General features: G+C 37.6%; 1 protein-coding gene across 2 annotated transcripts in view; it reads right to left on the reverse strand.

Moving 5' to 3' along the window:
• Dbp73D (putative ATP-dependent RNA helicase Dbp73D) overlaps nt 1-21,899 on the reverse strand; it is a 169,539-nt gene that overhangs the window by 17,726 nt on the left and 129,914 nt on the right. For both annotated transcript variants that reach the window (XM_067146425.2, XM_067146426.2), the window contains exon 8: nt 3,246-3,558. In XM_067146425.2, coding sequence (XP_067002526.2) covers nt 3,246-3,558 — 313 coding nt within the window. The remainder of the gene's footprint in view (nt 1-3,245; nt 3,559-21,899) is intronic.

Here is a 21,899-nt window from a genome sequence, read left to right on the forward strand (position 1 = left end):
CTAATTACTGAAAGAAATGCGAAAGATCGTGAATTGTACTGAATACAACACACATTGAGCGAGATAGGTTAACCACATGGTGAATGTAAATATTAGAGTTGGCAACTAGGTTTTGAGATCGCGCTCTACCAACATAAATCAATATCATACCTGCCAACTTTACAAAACCAAAAATCAGGAGATTTAGATATGAAAATCAGGAAAATCGGGAGGAATCAGGAGATACAATTCGTAAAAATGGCTTACTCTCCATGTCTTGCGCAATACAGGGGTTATAACACTTATTGTCTCAAAACCCGACTGTTGCTATACAAGGCTAGAAGGCTAAAAATTACACACTCTATTCCCTCACAGAAAGTATGTGAGGGAGATGATTGGTCTCTGATAAGTCTTCCGAAAATAGTATCTTTTTTTTTTTTTTTTTGCTAGGGGCTTTACGTCGCACCGACACAGATAGGTCTTATGGCGACGATGGGATGGGAAAGGCCTAGGAGTTGGAAGGAAGCGGCCGTGGCCTTAATTAAGGTACAGCCCCAGCATTTTCCTGGTGTGAAAATGGGAAACCACGGAAAACCATCTTCAGGGCTGCCGATAGTGGGATTCGAACCTACTATCTCCCGGATGCAAGCTCACAGCCGCGCGCCTCTACGCGCACGGCCAACTCACCCGGTGAAAATAGTATCAACTCATGCTCCACACTTGTGAATAAGTCATGCAATTAGATGCCATTAATTCGTAGATTAATATATTGCATCACGCGGCCGCGCGATTATGCGAAGCGCAATGCTATTTTTGTCAAGTAATAAAATTAAATTCGCCAGAAATGTCTCCAAATGGCTCCTAAAATCTCTAGAAAAGTCACTAGTCGCTATCTTTGACATTCTGTCACGAAATTACTAACAAAGACTCCAAATCTGGCGACTAGTCTCTAGAATCGACTAGACTGATTTGAACGAACATATAGCACGCGAGAACGAGAGATTGACAATCGATATACGCGTCACGATCAAGACCGATATACAGGTGTCATTAAACATCGCACATTCGCACATGTTTCTCGTTAATGAACGTCGATATTTCATTTGAAAGCGGCCAATCAGCGAAGGACTTCCGGCCACTTGCGTTCAAAGCTGAAATGGTGGGACTTGAAAACAACTTTTTGAAGTTCACCAAACATGAGCCAAAATCGGGAGAAACAGTAGAATAATCGGGAGGCGGGAAACAATGTCGAAAATCGGGAGTCTCCCGCCTAAATCGGGAAAGTTGGCAGGTATGCAATATGAATGGCAGCTTGGAATTGGCTGGATGTGCTTCAGCACATAACCACCGGACAGAGCCAAAATTGGCTAAATCATCAATTTAGAAGTAAAGCTGTGCGGACTATAGTTGTTTCTTGTGACAATAGTGTTTAACAATTTCTTCGGATGTTAAATCAAGTTAAAACTTTAAACCAAATTCCAGAATAAATGTTTGCCTTCATTCTTCATGATGGAACTTATAATTTTTAGTGTTAATGAGGCAGTGCTTAAGAATTTAGTGTTCATTCATTGTTACGTGTAAGAACTTGTAAAAACTCAATCTTCATGAGAATTCTAAGAAGTTAGTTTTTCTTTTGCGACAAGTGGTTTCCAGTTTACTTCCACGTCGACATTGAAGAACTTTATTTATTTTCACATACAGAAATTTACCTTCACTTTCAATGTCTATGGACATTCCTGCAATGAACTGCTTTGAAATTTGCATAGTGAAATAATTAACCCTTTGGCCTACCATTACTTGTGAAAAGTACCATTTATTTTTCAGTCACTTTAACATAAATTTGACGAAGAATGAGAATACACAGAGCAAAGTGAGCTTTTAGTTTGTCTATAGTAACAGGAAACCAATGTTTTTGTTCGTAAGTATTACTGATTTCAAGGGAAGCAGATAAATTAGCAAGAAATGTAGAGGCATGGGCATCGGTTTCCCTTGTAACGTGATCCCAGAACTGTGGGGTTAGAAATTTGTTCACTACGTCCATTTCTTTTGGATTATTCCCCACCCTCCTCCTCACTATAGAGTGAATTTCAGAAACTGGTTTGCATGTTACAGAAACAGGCTTATTGTCAACAACATCCCAATTCCAAGTATCATTACTAGAGTTCTCACCCGCTCTTGTTGCATTCTGGTTTTGTCCCGTAGTTTCGATTGGCACTATTACCTCGGAACTGAAATTGGAATCACTTTCATCACTGGCAGTTGAAGAAGAAGAATTTCCACTCTAGAGTGAATCATTTCCACTTTCAACATCACTATTTTCAAGCCAGTTACGAACAGCTTTATTCATGCCGCGCTTGGATGCCGCCATGATTGTTTACAACTAGCAGCAAACTGAGGTGCTTTTTATTTTTCATATTTCAGCTCATAGTTACCATTTACACAGAGAAAATAGCTTCAGGTATCATCTTAGATTTTCTTAGATTTATCGGGTAAGCTGCAAAACAAACAGTATAAATCTCTCTGACCAGCTAACTGCGATAATGAACTTATAAATGTTCTGTGCACCAGGACGGAAGTGTCTGTCAAAGTATGTTACCACCTTACGAACGCAGGACAGAAGCTCTGTCAAAGTATGGCAATGGGTTAACCCCTCATTTCTGGTTTTTATTTCGGAATTTGACATAGCTTCTTCATAAAATCCACGCTTGTAATCCTAACTTCGAAGTACACGTGAAAGTGATCCGTCTTCGAGAAAAACCACCGAAGGAGCCTCATCAGGATACGTGGTTCCATGGTGATGGTAACATGATATGTGGTTCCATGTTAAGGACATCAGAATATGTGGTTCCATGGTAGGAAGGCATCTCTAATGGGTCTAGGAGTACTCATCATCCCAGAAAGTTGCTGCTTTTTATACAGGTGATTAACTCAAACACTAAAATAAAACCAGAACTTAACAAAATGACAATTGAAAATGAAACCTATCTCTGTACCCACTCCAATGGTGTACCACATACGCCCTGCGTAAAACATTTAGCCTCAGGTGCAGGCATTTCCTGGTACAACATGTGATGGCAGAAGGCAGAGACAAACCCTGGATTAAGTCCTAAAATTTATCATATTTATGAACATGTTCATTCATTGTCACCAATCTGGTTAAAGGCAAGAGTAACTCATTCCAGACCAATAAAAATTTGTGAACAACTCTTAACAAGTACAAGATTTTTGCAAAACTTTCTACTTCTGTTATTCTGTGACATACTTACATGTTGTATTCTCCCATAGCAAATTTCTGTAGAATAACATCTCTGACTGAACGTTTCAGAGCTGATGATATTTCAGCCACTTTAAGCTTTCCCTTAGAAAGGTGCGTCAGCAGCAAAACTAATCTGTGAGCAACCTGCTGAGAATTAGTAAAACACAATACATGCTGCCACTTCTTAGTAGTAATAAGATGATAGAGGACTAGTGGCTTGGACGACATATTAACAATACACAGTTTTTCTTGAAGCTCTGCAGGTGTTGAATATTTTCCAACAAAGTCTCCACGTAGCTCATCACTACCACCATCACCACCAACTAGAAAAAGAAAGTGAAAATTCAAATATTATCTCAAAGGAGGGATACAAATCATACTACAATTTCAGTTTTTAAAAGTGAATCAGCAGAATGAGAACATAATATTATATCCTATTCACATGAAGTGTACAAGTGATTTAGATTTCAATTTTCTTAACCCTTACCACTCCTGCTTGCATGTCAGGCATATCCCATATGAACTTTTATAAATTTCTGATTTCGAAGACTGTTGATATTTGTGTGAACTTCTCCATCTGGTACACAGAACCACATCTATCGGGAACATGCAGAACTAAATTTCACTGTTGCAGATGATGAGAATATCATCTGCTTTCATGATTTCCATGGCAATTTATCATGCTAGGTTTTTGGAATGTATTTACAAAATTGCAGCATGGGTAAATGGAACAATGAACAGTAGTACAAGTTTAGAGATGTTGAAAGAGAATGATGATACTGATTATGGAAGTAATAATTTATTAGAAGAGAATGGGACTTCATCTGAATATGGAGAAGACGAGAATCCTTCTGTCATCTTAAATGTTGGTGGAGATACAAATCAAAATGTGACTGATGTCATGCTTCATGAATAGTGTAATAAAACAATTTCTATAAAATTCCTTTCACTGCAGTACCTGCCTCATAATAAACCAGAAAGTGTTGCATCACTTTATATGTTATTCTTCATGCTTGAGTTTATCGCATTCACAAAGACACACACACGGGATGCTGTGTGATAGTACATATATCACACCCACACACTGTATTTAGAAGTGAGAGATAGTATTGTCAGTATTCAATTTATTATTATCATCATCAGTATTTCAGTTGTCTATTTTGTCTTAATATTTTAACCTGGAAGGTTTCCATATGTGGTATGAGTAATTTGTTTTGTAGAACGGCTGGGAAAATCATTGCTATCATAACTCAGGTAATTTGTATGACTCATGCAGGTATCTCAGAGTCTGTTGAGGTGGACTTGTTACTGTAGTCGAAAAGTTCCGATGACTCATGTGAAACACCCCCGAGTCCATCGATGGTGTTATTGTCTTGGGGCAAGGAAGAAGTTTTGGGCGTGGTCTTGACTAGAGGATCTACTCATGATTGGCTGGCCAGGATGAATCCAGACGGACCATGTGAGAGGAAGGCTGACGTCTCGATAGGCATGTGTTCAAACTTCGACACGATACTGGACACTGTACAGGAGTGAAACTTTATATGGTATTGGAGTGACACTGCTGCACTATACTGGACTGGACTTCATCAAACGTTTGTGGAACTCAGTCCCTTTATGTTTGGGGAACGTGACTGACCTACAAACTATGGAGTGCTTAGGCACTTGGTATTTTATCACTCGTGGCGGCTTGGTATTATATGTCAGTGAGAGATATGGAGTGCTGTCTTTCAGACTTTCCATAATGTGGGTTTTGGAACAACAAGCGAGTGTTGCTCAAGTGAATGTGTCGTTAGACCAAGTGTTAGAGTCAGTGAACAGAGTATTGTAAAGGTACAGTATCTGTGTGATATAATAAGTGCAGATTATGAGAATTGGCACGTCGTGTTGATACAGAGACAGTGAAGGGTACTTATCTACATATATGTGCACTGCTCAACAGACAATCTGCAAATGGTGGCTTAGTCCTCTCTTTCGTTTTCCCACTGTTTTCATTGTTGTTGTAAATATGGAGTCTTCCAGCAATATTTTTTGTTTGTATTATATGTATATTTTTGTCTGTTGATGAGGTGCTCATGCACGTATTTTATTTGAGAATATAGTTAGTTATTTTAGAATCAGTGGAGTTATTGATGAACCTAGGTGCAGTTCCTACCTATTTAGTCGTTTTCAGAAGGTTAGGTAAGGCCTGAAGCACATGTACCAGTACACAGCTTTTATGTACACGCCCTGGGAGAGAAAGGATTATCATGCTCTATCAAAATTTGAGGGATCCATTCTGGTGAACTCTGGCGCCCATACTACGGATATTTTGATTAATTATTATTATTAATTTAATTTATTTTGAGTATTTAATTAAGTTTCTTTGAGTAATTTTATTTATGATCATTTATTGTTATTAATATTCACAAAAAGTTACAGCTGTCAATTGTTTACACTGTTTTATTTACAAATTATATACACATCATACACAAACATTAATGAGCCACCATCTTGAATTCAACTGTACTGAAGAAGGAGAAGAAGGAGACTGACACATTAGCATGTCAACCAAATACAGAACACTACCAACACAACATGAGTTCACATACTTGACTGACGACTTTCACTAACAACTCCACTCAACAACCCAAGACTGTCTCTTTATAAACCTTGCCTGGCCAGGCTTCTAGAAAAGTACGACACAACAGGCTCTCTCGTATCTTCTCGAGCCTCCAATAACTTATGTACAAATGGACAGAACATTCTATAAAACTCGGGTGACGAAGGTGCTTTATTGTAGACTATTACCTTGTGTTGCCCAACATTACATTGGATTTATACATCATATTTACAGGTAATAATAAATGATATACTATTAATTACATATTCTTACATTAAATAAAATTGTATTAATATACATAGAGCAGATGTATCGTAACATAACCTCACATGTTTTGTTACACAAGACACATCAACAACACACAAATAATAAATGATACAACTACGATTTATACCAAATAAAGTCCGTACTGACAACCTGTCATACATAACTACGTAGACGATTAATAGTAATAATAATAATAATAATAATAATAATAATAATAATAGTACCGGTTGGTACACCTATACGCCGCACATTTGAATTTTCCGCCTTAAATTACTTTCTACCGGAGAAACTCTGTACTTTAACAACTGAATTAATCCAACAGTTCCTCAGAAGATGCCACTGTGTGTATTTCGATTTTTTTTTGGGGGTGATCAAGAAGTGTGGACCTTCTCTGACAGATGTCTCTACTAAAAAACTATGATCATGCACCCTGGTGTGAAGGGAAGGAACTTTTTGAAGAAATTTTGTATTCGAAAGTTTGTCTTTACTAAATTTTGTTCTTTCATGATTCATTAATCTTTCTTTCCACCAGTTTTGAACTCAGCCAATCCTGAATTTCTTTAATTAATTTTTGACCAATAGTGTCTTTCTTCTTAGATGTTGATGTATAACTTTTAGCTACCCATTAAAGTTGAGTGGGTGTGTCTTAATTATTCATGAAACGTCTCGAAGCTTCCACGATTGTTTAAAAACTGCTGATTTTCACGGCTCTTGGCCACTTCATCGTCGTATTTCTGAGAGTGTGGGTGTAAAGCAGGAGGCGGGTAGGCGCCTCTTTCATCAGGCAGCAGTTCTCTGTCAAGGTAATAGCCACATGACATCTTTCTTTATTGCTTTCTTCGCCAGTTTAGCCCGAGGGGAAGGTCTGAATCTTTAAACATGTAATTTTAGTTTCTAAATGTAACCTTCTTCTGTCTAATGTAAAAACTTCAAAAGTCTTTAACGGTAAATCGGGGATAGAGAGTGCTTTACCCTCTCGAGTTCCCTTTCATTTTTGATTGGAGGTGACTACGTTTTCATAACCGATTTTCTATTCTTAGTGTATTAAAATTTTCTTATACGAGTCACCTCCCGAGTGTGGGAATAGCCCCTGTGTAATCTGCTTAGCGCCACTTAGGTATTAACAAGTGTTTATGTAGGAGTGCAAGTACTCGCCTCCAGACATCTTATTATTTTGGGCCATTTTATTAACCTGTTCCTTTTCATAAAGGCCCTTGTAGGTTGGGTACGAGATACCCCTGTTTCAAATTGTAAAATTGGGTCATAGAAGGCCAGAGTGTTGTAAATTTTTGATGTCGAGAATTTGAGAGCCTGATAGCTCTTTCCTTAAAATTTTGTACTTACAAGGTGTGCCTCTTGGAGGCTAGGTATGTTGTTGGTGGGAGCAAGTGCTCCGTGAACTTGGGGTTTTCTGCCCCTGAACCTTTGTACCTTCTTGTAACTGGGAGCCGTGAGCTCAAGAAATGCTAAGCGAGGGGCTGGAAGCCCGGATTACTAAATTTTGGATGTACTGACCTTGTAAAAACCTTGTCATGGTACCTGATATGTTATTGCGATCGCACCTAGTGAAAGATTCTTAATGTTTTGGTGTTGTTAATTGTTAAATTTTGCTATGTTCGAAAATATAACCTTTATTGAAATTTTAATTCATCTTTCGGACTTGTAGTTAGACCCATTCCAGCCCGCACCTTCTTTCACCTCTGCCGGTCCACGGGTAACCCCGTAACAACAACAACAATAATAATAATAATAATAATAATAATAATAATAATAATAATAACCGTACTCAGAGAGTTAGTTTGGGTGGGCGTTTAGCTCCGAACTGAGTAAGAGCTAAGTACAACCCTGCGCAAGATACTGGGGTGGGGGCACCTCAACCCCGACACGGTGCATCCCAATGGTTGATAGGGGAAGTTCCTGTAGATATGCAGGACAGGTGTGAATAAGGCTTAGCCAAATAAGCACTCGCGGATCACCTGAGGTATAGAGAAAAAAAGGTCAACAGCCTCGACGACAGAAGAGGATATATCCCAATGGCAGAGAGGACGGAAGACCCCATACAAATTCACTTCGCATCTGACTTGTAGCAAGCAGTAAAGTGGTCAGCGTCTGTTCACTAGAGGTGCAGCTGTAAATATGCTCCAAGATCTAACAATCCCTGGTTCTACACCACTAGTGATAGCTAGAAGATTGATTACAAGCAATCATGACTCATTTAAGTAAAGACAACATTACCCCAGGTGGACGATCCACTCACGCTAAAGGGGCAACCAAGCATTCGGATTCTGGGGAGCTTGGACGTCTACAAGAGAGCAAGTCGGAGTGCTCTGGTAAACTTCTACAGAAAACACATACTTACATAGGTACTTTCACCATTCAGACACTGATTCAAACAGGAAAACTATACAATCTCACAACAGAACTTACAAAGCAGAAAATCCAAATTCTGGCCCTGCAAGCAACACGTTTCACAGATTCAGAAACGACAGACTACAATAATTACAGGATCTTCAAAAGTGGAACAAACAAGAAAATTGGCAAAGGAGCAGCACTATTTGGCATGGGTTTCATTGTAGACAAAAAAGTTTTAGAATCTGTAAAAGAGGTGACAACCATCAACAATAGACTTATGACTTTAAGAGTCAAACACACCAACAAAAGCTACACCTTTATTAATGTCCATGCGCCAACAAATAATGACAATAAAAAAGAGCCCGAAAAAACAGATTCTGAGAAGAACTTGAAACCGAGATGGCCAAAATCCCAAGAGATGAGGTGAAAATTCTACTCGGTGATTTCAATGCACAAATTGGCAGGGAACACAAATACAAGAAGACAGTGGGAGACTATCCGGCACACAGGTTCACCAATAAGAATGGCACATGTCCCATTGGGTTGTGCCAACAAAACAACTTGAAAATCATGTCAACTTCACTCCAGACAAATCCCAAAAAGCAAAAGACATGGCAATCATCCATCCACCATTTAGGATAATTTCAGATTGATCATGTGGCAATATCGTATGATTACCAAAAGTAAATTCATGAAGTGCAAGTGCGCAGAGGTGCTACATTGATTCGGATCATTGTTTAACCAGGATCAAAATTAAATTCACACCCGAAAGAAAATTCAAAAGGAAAACTCCAGTGATCCCAAAATTTGATCTACACAAAATCAAAGACTCCAAAATAACAGATGAATGGCAAGAACAACCTGCAGAGAATTGGGAGAAATTTCAAACTAAGATCATCAAAACGGCAAAAGATCTCATCCCTCTTTACAAGAAACCAAAACACCCTTGGAGGAATCAAGAATGTGGGAGTGCACTAGAAGAATGGAAAAAGGCACTACAAAACTACAACAGCAAGAAGTCAGAAGAAACACAGAAGAAATTTTTCGAAGTTCGAAAACAAGCATCTAAGATTCCAAGACAAAATAAACGGAAATAGGTCAACGATCAACTGAAGTCAATTGAAGACGATTTCAAAAATTACAACACACACGATTTTTACAAGACCTTCGCAAAAAAAATAAAAGGGTTTTCTCCACAGAATCTTTGCTTTTAGAAAAAAGATGGTAAACTGGCCATAACAAATAAAGAAAATTGCCAGGAACTAGCCCCATATTTTTCACAGCTTTTAAATTGTCTAGAACCTAGAGAGAGATTTCTGAAAATACAACTAGAAATCACACTAGAAAATTCGTCACTACCAACACAAGAAGAAATTTCTTCACACATCAAGAAACTTGAAAACAAGAAAGCATCAGAGGAGGATGGAATTGTAGCTGAACTTTTGAAAAATTTAGGCTCAAATTCACTCAAAGAAATTATATAAATAATTCAAAACAGTTGGCAAACTGAAAAGCTCTCAGATGATTGGAAGATTGCTCTAATCCATCCACTACATATAAAAGGTGACAAATCAGATGTAAATAATTATAGAGGGATCTCTCTTGTAACTGTCACCAACAAAATTTTATCAGCATGTCTCTCGCAAAGACACATTAGCTATTAGAAACCAAATTAGCTGAATATCAAGCAGGATTCAGACCAAATAAGTCATGCCCTGAACAAATTTTTAACCTCAACACCATACTCAAAAGAGCTCTCAGACAAAAACCCCCTCGTGTGCACATTTGTAGATTTCAAAAAGGCTTACGATTCAATCGACAGGCCATCACTGGTCCAAATTCTAGAAGAGAGGGGACTAGATTCCAAAACTCGGGAACTTATAAAACAAACACTGACTGGTACGAAATTTAAAGTGAAATTTATGGGGGAAATCTCAGAACCCTTCGACATTCAAACAGGTGTGAGACAAGGTGATGGACTCTCTCCTATTCTGTTCAACATCGTCCTAGACAAGGTTATGAACGAATGGGAGAAAGAACTCAAGAAATATGAGTTTGGAAGCCAATCCGACTGGGCTTTCCCACAGATAACCTCAACATACCATACCTCGCTTTTGCAGATGACCTGGCGATACTAACAGAGGATTAGGAGACTGACGTTAACAGCACGAGATAAAGAAAGTGCAGAAAAGATGGGACAACAGATATCGTTTGAGAAAACTAAATTACTTTGTTCAAAGACAGATATCAATAGCCTGAGAACAAAATATGGTACAACTGACAGAGCCTCGGAAAGATCTCACAACGAACTCGTCTCCAAAAAACTAACAGAGCATAATGGTTAGTCCAAACCATCTACAACAAAAACTCCATGTCAAGACATACAAAAATTCTGCATTACAACACAGTCATAAAACCAACAGTCTTTTACGAAAGTTATTATTTATTTATCGTATTGTTTACAATCACATCAAAATAAAAGTATTTAAAAACTACTTACACGTCTGTACACAATAAGTCACATTGTCAGATTGGTATCTCTTATATAATTAACACCATTTTGAGTAGCCATCAGGAACATGGCTGGATCTCCTGAGGAGGCTGTTAGAGGACATTCTAGGATAATATGCTGAACAGTTTGTCATTCAGCACCACAACTACGCTCAGGAGATGGAATTTTCTTCCATTTATAAAGGGATGGTCATATGCCAAATAGAACTAAGTGCCAAAAGAAACATTCTGAGAAATTAAGGCTCAAAGTTACAGTTAAATTGAAAAATCTGCTGTTGACTCTGATTTCTAATATTTTGTACCAACAATTTACACAGTTATACTTTCGGGAACCATGCAGCACATTTCCATTCTGAATTACGTTACTTTTTCCAGATGATTGGGATATGGTCCATTTTGGCATACAAAGTATTTTATTTATTCTGAATTCACATTTAAACATTACAAAGATGAACAAATAAAAGATGACAAAATACAACAAGTGATACCCCTGGTAAAATAAAATCCATGTACCAGTACCTTTTCAAATTAAATTGCATATGAATACTAATGAAAATCATACTTCATGCAGATTCAGTAGCGATTTTCTCACAGGTATTGTCAGAGCAGTCATGTTCAAAAGTAGTGATGTTTTGTACACTAGCACTTGTGATCCTTTCATAAAATGAATGATATACTGGAGGGATGTATTTCAGTAGACTTTTCACATCTTTACGCTTGTCTTCACTCAGAGGTCTACCCTTTGGGTAGAGTATTGGAAGATCAAATTCACCAAGGTTTGTTGATCTGCCCTTTAGTCTTTTATTGAAGTTCGCTGAAAAGTATTTATAGTCCTCATTGTGAGTGTATTTATAATCTATTATGCCAGGCTTTCCTTTCGTAAATCTCATTTCTTTGATCTTAAGCCATTCAACTTTGTCAGTTGAAATCATTCTTTTTACGGTTAACAAGATGTTGCTTCAGAACTTCAGTGGATTTAAAATCTTTGTTTTCATTACACTTATTTCAAAAGCATTTTTCCTTACTCTTGCACATGAAATTATGTTACGCCACTGTGATGGAGCATAGACCTCTGGGTGATAATTAAGTTTTCTTTCTATATCCCCAAATGCACTGTCGTTAGGTAGGTAAGAATGTCCTGGTTCAGCGAACTTGTAGATGACTTCTTTAATGCTTATCTCTGAAGACAGGACCACAAACATATAGAAACAAGTGATTTTGACATTTCTGTTCTGACCACCGTAACTGTCTGACCATGCTATTCTTTAGTTCCATGACTCTTCAGGTATTTTAAGATGCAAGATCCTGTTTCGTGTGCACCTCTGGATGCTACACTCCCATTCCAAAGATACATAATGTCTTTCTTAGAGCAGAAACCATGGATTCCTACATTGAAACAAAAAACCTGTCGTTTGTAGTAGAATTTGTTCATGGTTAAGCAAGGTAAAGACATCACCCTGGGTCCATCTTCAGCTTTGCTCTTCAATTCATCGTTCTTCATAGCATTTCTTGCATGTTCTGCTTTACGGTGATGAAGTTCTAGCTTTGCCTTCAACTATGTCAAATCATTAGGAAGATTACTGGCTTCAGCTGACTGAATTTGAATTTTTACACACTCACATGTGTGGCATGTGTCCTTTTTAGGGGGATGGAAGCTTATATTGAAGTCACGCCTGAAGACTCTCTCATACAACGACTGACAAGGCATCTTCTGAACACAACCTTCTTGCTTAACTTTCTCAACAAATAGCCTGTATACTAAACTCAAATTTAGATTAGTATTTTTAAAAAAAGTACTTTTTATTTGAATCTTTCCTGGTGTAGTGGCTATAAACTGCAGGGAAGCGTTCAATGTGTTCTTTAATATGGTCTACAGTACTGGAGGTACTTTTATTATGTGGTTCATGCACCCCTCGTTGGTCTTGTATTGTACCTGTCTTAGCCTTAGCAATGCCATGTGAATTTTAGCACTGCTTACTTGTAATGTCTTCATAAACATGTCTTTGCATACCTCAGTGTCCCCATCTGTAGATGAACATATGAAGTATTTTCGGCTGAGATTTCTTGAAGAAATGCCTACATTTTTCACTGACCTGCGGCTGACACCGCGGCAATTTATAGAGCCAATAATCAGTGCTGTTTGTGTAGCCCAAGAATCACAGTTGTAAAACTGACCAAAAAATGCTCTCCTATCGTCTTTCGACACTTTCGTATGAAACTTCTTTAAACATTTGCACTCATAATCGATGAAGTGATTTTCAGGAACTAGTCTTCCTTTTACAGTTGTGTATGCCTTTCCTCTGGTTCTGTTGACTTTCCTAACAGTTTTTTTTTTCACTTTGCAGGGTCCCCTTTCTTCTTTTTAAAGGGACTGAATGTGGGTGCTCCATTCTCTTCTTCCTTTTGTCCATTTTTTGTTCAATTTTCCTTTTTTCTGCTGGTTAATTACCTTTTCTTCTTTGTGCTACATTGTTCTTCATCCATATTTAGCTCTGAAAAAGTTGTAGAAAAATATCTGAAGGGATACATTGTTGTATTGGAAATATTTGCCAAAGTGGACCAACTCCAAACACAACATCACAGCGACCATTGGAAACATGTGCCAAAGTGAACCAACTCCAAAGACAGTACCACTACGACCTCTATTCGTGAACTCGGGCAACTAATGAAACTAAACTATTTATTCTTTGGATACAATGAACTGAATATGGCAACACTGGCTCTCAGAACAAAAGAGTACCTATGACCCTCGAGTATAAATGTGCGAAAAGCATGGTCCGTTTTGGAAAACGAATAGCTATTCTTACTAACCTCAAAATATAAACATATTTACTGTAAAAATATTGCAAAACTTGCCTCCACTCGTACATTCCTCCCATTCCTCAGGGACAAACAGGTCTGAGGAGCCAGAATTGAAGTCACTCTGGATATCTGCTGTTATTTCTGCGATGTTTCTGGATGAAATTAAATGCCTCGCTCGTCAACCATTTCCTTCCGAAGCCATCTTCTTTTGGTGTTTGGTTCACTCTGGCAGAATGAAATCAGTATAACCAACCTTATGCCACAACAACTTTATGATGTCACTTCCTCCTGGTTCATGGTAACTTTAGACCACTTTGGCACAAGAAAGATATTACTATCTATATTCATGTTATACCAGTTTACGAAAAAATCCGATTTTGGCGCTTGGTTCGATTTGGCATGTAACCATCCAAAGGGAGTCTGCAGATCTGCCACAATTAGTTCTGATTCGGTTTAGAGTACACAAAAATTTTCTGGCGAGCTCAAAACCTGGTGGCTTAGATGTGCTGCATGGCAAGTGAAACATTGGCACTCAACAGAAAGCAAGAACTTGAAGAAATCAAAAAAAGAAGAGAGGAAGATCATTAGGAAATTCTTAGGAGCAAGATACACCCAAGAAGGTTACAGGTTACAATCAAGCAAAACAAGAGAAAAGTTCTCAAACACCGAAACTGACATTAGGAAAAGACGAATGAAATTCTACGGCCATCTGACTAGAGTACCAGAAAATCGATTGACAAAAAGGATAATAGATTAAGTAACCTCGCTTACGAATTTAACACCCTGGCTTAATGAACTTCGAAAGGACCTCAAAAACGCACACATAAGTTCAACAGACATCCTAGAAAGATACATCTTTAGACACAAAGTAAACAACTGGCAAGTTACACCAGAGCAACCACAACAGAAACAGTACAGACCAAAGTGGTCGGCAAAACGTAAACAAGCCTTCTCAGAAAGAATGATAACCTATTGGAAAAAACAAGAAGAACCCACAGAAGAAATGGTTGAGTTATTTGCTCAACGTCTTCCAATATTGGGAAAATTCGCTAATAATGATGATGATGATGATGATGATGATGATAATGATGATGTCTGTTAGGTCATCAGCCCAGAGGCTGGTTGGATCCTCAAATAGCACCATCAAAGGCTATGCAGTTATAGGGAAACCGCAAAAACCAATGGCAGAGCCCAAATGAAGTGTACTAGGCAAGATGAGGAGTGAGGTAGTTTGCCATTGCTTTCCTCACTGGACCAGAATGTGCCATTGCAGCACGACTGACACTATGAGCAACACCTTTCATAACACTCTGACACTATTTGTGCTCCGAATGTCCTCACTCAGCACCAACCATACCCCAGCAGCTTCCATATGGTCACAGCCATGGATGAGACTGGGACTTCAGTGGACGCTACACTTTGCTCTGGTCTGTGCCAAGAGATGGATACAAAAGTACTGCATCCATCAAGAAATGGCATTAGGAATAATAATAATAATAATAATAATAATAATAATAATAATAATAATAATAATAATAATAATAATAATAATAATAATAATAATAACACCCACACCCACTAATCAAGCTTGATATTTTCACTATTTAACCGTGGGTTTAGAGAATAACTAGTCCATTACACACCTGCATCAAATTGCTTACGAAGTTGGTGAACTCTATAAAATAAAAAGTACGGTATAGTAAAGAAGTACAAGCAAATTTGATTTGGTGATTAGAGGGAGATGTGTAGTGTTCATATTTAATATAATTATTTGTGTAAATATGCACATAAGTGTATTTGACTCAAGTGCAATAATAGGTATAACTTGAAAACAATGTTCTCTCACCCATGGGTAACTGATACGAATATTGAACTCAAATTATTACAATTATTATGATTATTATTTTTACAATCGTGATTATTATTATTATTATAATTATTTTACGATTATGGTTATTATGATTATTATTATTGCATGTATAGCTATAATGAAATGGCGTATGTCTTTTAGTGTCGGGAGTGTCCGAGGGCATGTTCGGCTCGCCAGGTGCAGGTCTTTAGATTTGACGCCCGTAGGCGTCCTGTGCGTCGTGATGAGGATGAAATGATGATGAAAACACCACATACACCCAGCCCCCGTTCCAGCAAAATTAACCAATGATGGTTAAAATTCCCGACCCTGCCGGGAATCGAACCCGGGACCCCTGTGACCAAAGGCTAGCACGCTATTTAGCCATGGAGCTATGAAGTGTTTACATCCATTTATTATTATTATTATTATTATTATTATTATTATTATTATTATTATTATTATTATTATTATTATTATTTACGGAATTGAATGATCGTATTGTGTGTGAGGTTATGAAAGATGTCTTGTACATAGACATTGGTATCAGTTCTGTAGTGATTACTTGGGTTTGATTATTTGGACTTGGAAGATGGTGAGGAATTGTATATGTTTGTGTTAATTTGGTATGTAATGTATTTATTCATTTGTTTTTTTCTCTCCTCGGTATGTGAATTTTGGAATTGTTTGATTTTCGTATGGCTTCAAGATTGTTTCTTTGTCGTGGGTAAGATTAAAGCAAACACCCTGTAGTACACGCGCCAGATCGGCGTGGGATATTTCCGGTTTCGTAAAGTTGCATCAATTTCGTAACTTCTCGATGCTTCTCAAATGTTCTTGGTCAGCACTAATTTCTGAGCTCTAATTGGAGAAAATAAACGTAAATGTGATTGGTAGGTGAAGGAAAAGATCGGACTCTCATTGGCTGTTGTAAGGTTTCCTAATTTTCGGAGAGAAGCGTTTCGCTAGAGCCTTGCTCTTCCAAGGCGTCTTATCTGTTTGACCACTGAAGGGAAAGGTTGCCTTCTACAAGGGTTGGCCCCTCCACCAGGTAAGCACTTAATTGTTTTTCACCTTTCAGCTATTTATTTTCAAATGTAGTGTTTCATTTAATTTCTCTCGCCGGAGCTTACCCGTGTTTTCCTTCAGCTTCCAAATTTAATTCATATGACTTAGCCTTTTCGGTAAGTCGTGTCACATTTGTAAAGAGACAGTTCCCATTTTGTCGTTTTCGTAAATTATGTTCAACGCCTTTCCATGTAATTATAATCTATTAATTTCCCCTTGGGGCTGTCTCTTAGTTCTGCATCATCCTAGATGTATACACTTTTAGGACAGGCACCTACCTCAGAAGTGTTTTTGAGGAGGCTGGCCGCTAAAAGTGCGCTGCACTAGGATGTATGTATTTTCCGTATTTTCTATGAATAGCCTTCTAAGGGCATGTTACCTAAATTTTATTCCTTCTGACTGTAACCTCCAAATAAGTAAGGTTACAAGTAATAGGTAATAATAATAATAATAATAATAATAATATTTGCTACCACTGTGCAAACACATCGTTACACAGAAACACATTTTGACGCAAGGAGTAATAATAATAAATTGCACGAAATAATCGTAACAAACAGGTTAACAAACATGACGGCTAAGAAAGTATAGTGTGGAAGGTGGCTGGGACCCATATCCAGGCGGTGGAAGGTATTGGCATTGCTGAAGAAGCGAAGTCAGAGATGATTCAAAATTAATATTCAGTTTACTTAAAATGAAATTGAAATGAAAGCTCGAATGATCCACAAAGGTACACCTTTTAAGAAATGGAAATAAACCATAATTACAATAATTACCCAGAAGTTCAAATACAGTGATACTACTTTATACAACTTTAGGTCGGAAAATTTCACACATGGCGTAACGTTTAAATTACGTAAAACTGTCAGAAGGAATAAAATTTAGGTAACATGCCCTTAGAAGGCTATTCATAGAAAATACGGAAAATACATTCAATTATCCTAGTGCAGTGCACTTTTAGCGGCCAGCCTCCTCAAAAACACTTCTGAGGTAGGTGCCTGTCCTAAAAGTGTATACATCTAGGATGATGCAGAACTAAGAGACAGCCCCAAGGGGAAATTAATAGATTATAATTACATCGAAAGGCGTTGAACATAATTTACGAAAACAACAAAATGGGAACTGTCTCTTTACAAATGTGACACGACTTACCGAAAAGGCTAAGTCATATTAATTAAATTTGGAAGCTGAAGGAAAACACGGGTAAGCTCCGGCGAGAGAAATTAAATGAAACACTACATTTGAAAATAAATAGCTGAAAGGTGAAAAACAATTAAGTGCTTACCTGGTGGAAGAGCCAAGCCGACCCGTCCCCTTGTAGAAGGCAACCTTTCCCTTCAGTGGTCAAACAGATAAGACGCCTTGGAAGAGCAAGGCTCTAGCGAAACGCTTCTCTCCGGAAATTAGGAAACCTTACAACAGCCAATGAGAGTCCGATCTTTTCCTTCACCTACCAATCACATTTACGTTTATTTTCTCCAATTAGAGCTCAGAAATTAGTGCTGACCAAGAACATTTGAGAAGCATCGAGAAGTTATGAAATTGATGCAACTTTACAAAACCGGAAATATCCCACGCCGATCTGGCGCGTGTACTACAGGGTGTTTGCTTTAATCTTACCCACGACAAAGAAACAATCTTGAAGCCATACGAAAATCAAACAATTCCAAATTTCACATACCGAGGAGAGACAAAAACAAATGAATAAATACATTACACACCAAATTAACACAAACATATACAATTCCTCACCATCTTCCAAGTCCAAATAATCAAATCCAAGTAATCACTACAAGTTCCATTAATGTAAATACCTGTAAATTAATTTATTTTTACCTGTATAATTTGTAATCAATAATTGTGAAACACACTGTAACTTCCAGAATGATAATAAGGCACTAGAACGTTTGAGAATATTCTATACGTTGTAATCTATGTGTTACGCACTCTAGAATATTCAAGAAGGTAGTTTTTTTTGTAATGCATCTTTCTGGTGAAAGAGTGACAGTTGTTGGAAGCGAGTTACTGTTTAGTAGCTCGTGGCTGACATGCCCAGGCAGGCAGTTTCCATGTTGAATTGATTGGTAGTCATCTGTTATATCTGTGTTGCAAAGTGTAACCTCTGTGGTATTCAGTGGTGGTGTAAGTTGTCAACTGTTTAAGGATGGCGGTTTTGTTGATATCCTACAAGTGAAGTGTTTTTGTTTTGTGATACGGAGATGAAGGTTATGTGTGTATTAATTTGTGAATATGTAAATAAAAGTATTGTACCAACTGACAGCATCTCGTCTGCGTGGCTACGTTAACTGGTGACCATGACAGGACTATTGAATCTATTGGACTCAAAAATGAAGAACGACCAGAGGACCATGGTGATGCTTAAACAGTTAACTTCCTTCATTCAAGACCAGTTTGGAAAACGTGAGAAATACATCGAAGCCCAGTTGGGAAAACTCGAGGAAAAAATCGAGTGTGAATTATTACAATTATTATGATTATTATTATTATTTTTACAATCTTGATTATTATTATTATTATTATTATTATTATTATTATTATTATTATATGACTATTATTATCATTATTATTATTATTATTATTATTATTATTATTATTATTATTATTATTATTATTATTGTATGTACAGCTATGAAGTGTTTGCATTCATTTAGTATTGGTATTATTATTATTATTTATGGTGTTGGATGATCGTATTGTGTGTGAGGTTATGTCATGAACATCTGTGATATTCAGTGGTGGTGTCAGTTGTCAACTGTTTAAAGATGGTGGCTTTGTTGATATCCTACAAGTGAAGTGTTTTTGTTTTGTGATACAGTGATTAAGGTTATGTGTGTATTAATTTGTGAATATGTAAATAAAAGTATTGTACCAACTGACAGCATCTCATGTGCATCTGTGTGGCTACGTTATATTTTCACATGATTTCAACCATGATAGTGTTCAGTGCTGGAGCAATATGAAAGTAAATATGAGTATTTTATGTACCCCTTAGTCCTGTTTCCTGATATGGGCTTGGACACGTGGTGAGATGAAATTATAGGATAGAGTAGAGGGTAAGCAGCAGCAGATAATAATATGAGTGGAAAGGGTTAAACAAATGACAGTGTGCATCCTTAAATGGCAGTACTCATCAGAAAGGCATTAACTCACAATCTAATAGGGTATTAAAATAGTCACCTCATTTAGAGAAGTTAGACAACTGAAACAAAAAACAGAGGGAGAAAACAGGTTATGAGCAAAGGTGTCAACACATTTTTAATATAGTTCAAATGTATAATAATATTTTCGTAGAAGTTTATACCACTGAATGGTCCAAGGTTCTCGCAATTTTGAAGGTGACCAAAAGCAGGAATAGAGAAAACATTACCTATAATTAGAAAAAAAAATTAAAAACTGTTGACATAAGAGTTGCAGGATATGAAAGAGAAGCTATTATCCAGGATAGAATGAGCCAGGGTTCAAATTTGTTCTGCCCAATTTTTAATGTTTATACAAAGCAAACAGAAAAGAAAATCACAGAAAAATGAAGAGAAGATATCATAGTTCAAGAAGTGGAAATGAAATCTCTTGAAGTTTATGAAAATGATGGTCTTTCCATCTGGTCTCCAGAGGACCAAGAGAAATTACTAAATAAAGAAAGACTATAAGATGAGAATAAATAAATCTACAGCAAAACCAATGAAATACAGTGGAATGAAGTCAGGTAGTGCAGGAAATCAAATTTAGAAATATAGATGATTATTCATGCTATTCTGGTAGCAGAATGACTTAAAGACAGCAGAAGACAGAGGGCATACAATGTAGACAAACCTGAGCAAGGAAGGCCTTTCTTGAGAAAAGACGTTTGATCACCTTGAACACAGATATTTGTTTTTTTAAGTTGCTTTACGTTAAGTTTATTAACAGATAGGTCTTACGATGACAATGGGGCAGGAAAGGACTAGGAAAGGGAAGGGAGTGGCCATGGCCTTAATTAAGGTACAGTCCCAGCCTTTGCCTGGTGTGAAAATGGGAAACCATGTTAAACCATCTTCAGGGCTGCCGACAGTGGGGTTCAAATCCACTATCTCCCGAATACTGGATACTGGCCACACTTAAACGACTACGACTGCAGCTATCGAGCTCGGTGTAGATATTTGCACTGGATATTTCTGAAGATTTCTGTGCAGAGCATATATGTGAATCATGGGCAATAACTGGTACAGAACAGAAGAAAAAAGAAGCATCTGAAACAGTGTTTATAAATTTTTTGAAAGTAAGGTAGATTGGATCACAAATTGTTGAGAGGAAAATGATTTCATAAAATCTGAATAGCTGAGATAGATTGACAGAACACATTCGGGAAAGCCGAGACTTATACTTCTGGGGAAAGTTTCTTCAATTATATCTTCATGAATAAGGGGAGCCATAAAAAATGACAAGGATATCTTCAAGTCCTCCCATGTGAACCATGTGACCTTGCCATGGTGGGGAGGCTTGTGCATCCCAATGAAGCAGATAGCCGAGTCGCAGGTGCAACCATATCAGATGGGTATTTGTCGAGAGACCACACTAACGAATGGTTGACCAAAAGGGGAGTAGCAGCCTTTCGGAAGTTGCAGGGGTGGCAGTCTAGATGATTGACTGATATGGCCTTGAAATATTACTTAAGATGGCTTAGCTACGTTGATACTGCTACCCGGCTGACAGCAATGGGAAACTACAGCCATAACTAACTCCCGAGGACATGCAGCTCTCTCTGTATCAATGATGTACTGATGATGGGTTCCTCCCAAATAAAATATTCCAGAGGTAAAATGGTCCCCCATTCGGATCTCTGGGTGGGACTACATGAGACGGGGCGATCATCAGAAAGATGAATACAGTAGAACCTCGATAAATCGAAATTGGTTAATTAAAAATCTCGCCTAATTCGAAGCAGCTCTCGTTCCCGGAAACATGAGGTACGGTTTTGCATGCTATTAAAATTGTTTAATTCGAAATACGGATAATTCGTAATTCGAAGAACAATGTCGGTCCCGTTACGGAAATTCCGACTTTTAATTTGAAACTTCCTTTACATTTTGAAAAAAATACCCAGTATTTTACAGAGTAATATAAATTCAAAATTTCTCCCCATCATGAAAGAACGTGTCTTCCGGAACGTGCAAGGGTAACTTTGCGCACTTTCACCTACTTCGGCGTGTCTACAGTGT

This window comes from Anabrus simplex, chromosome 4 (genome assembly GCF_040414725.1).
Source record: "Anabrus simplex isolate iqAnaSimp1 chromosome 4, ASM4041472v1, whole genome shotgun sequence".
Classification (NCBI taxonomy): Eukaryota; Metazoa; Arthropoda; class Insecta; order Orthoptera; family Tettigoniidae; genus Anabrus; species Anabrus simplex.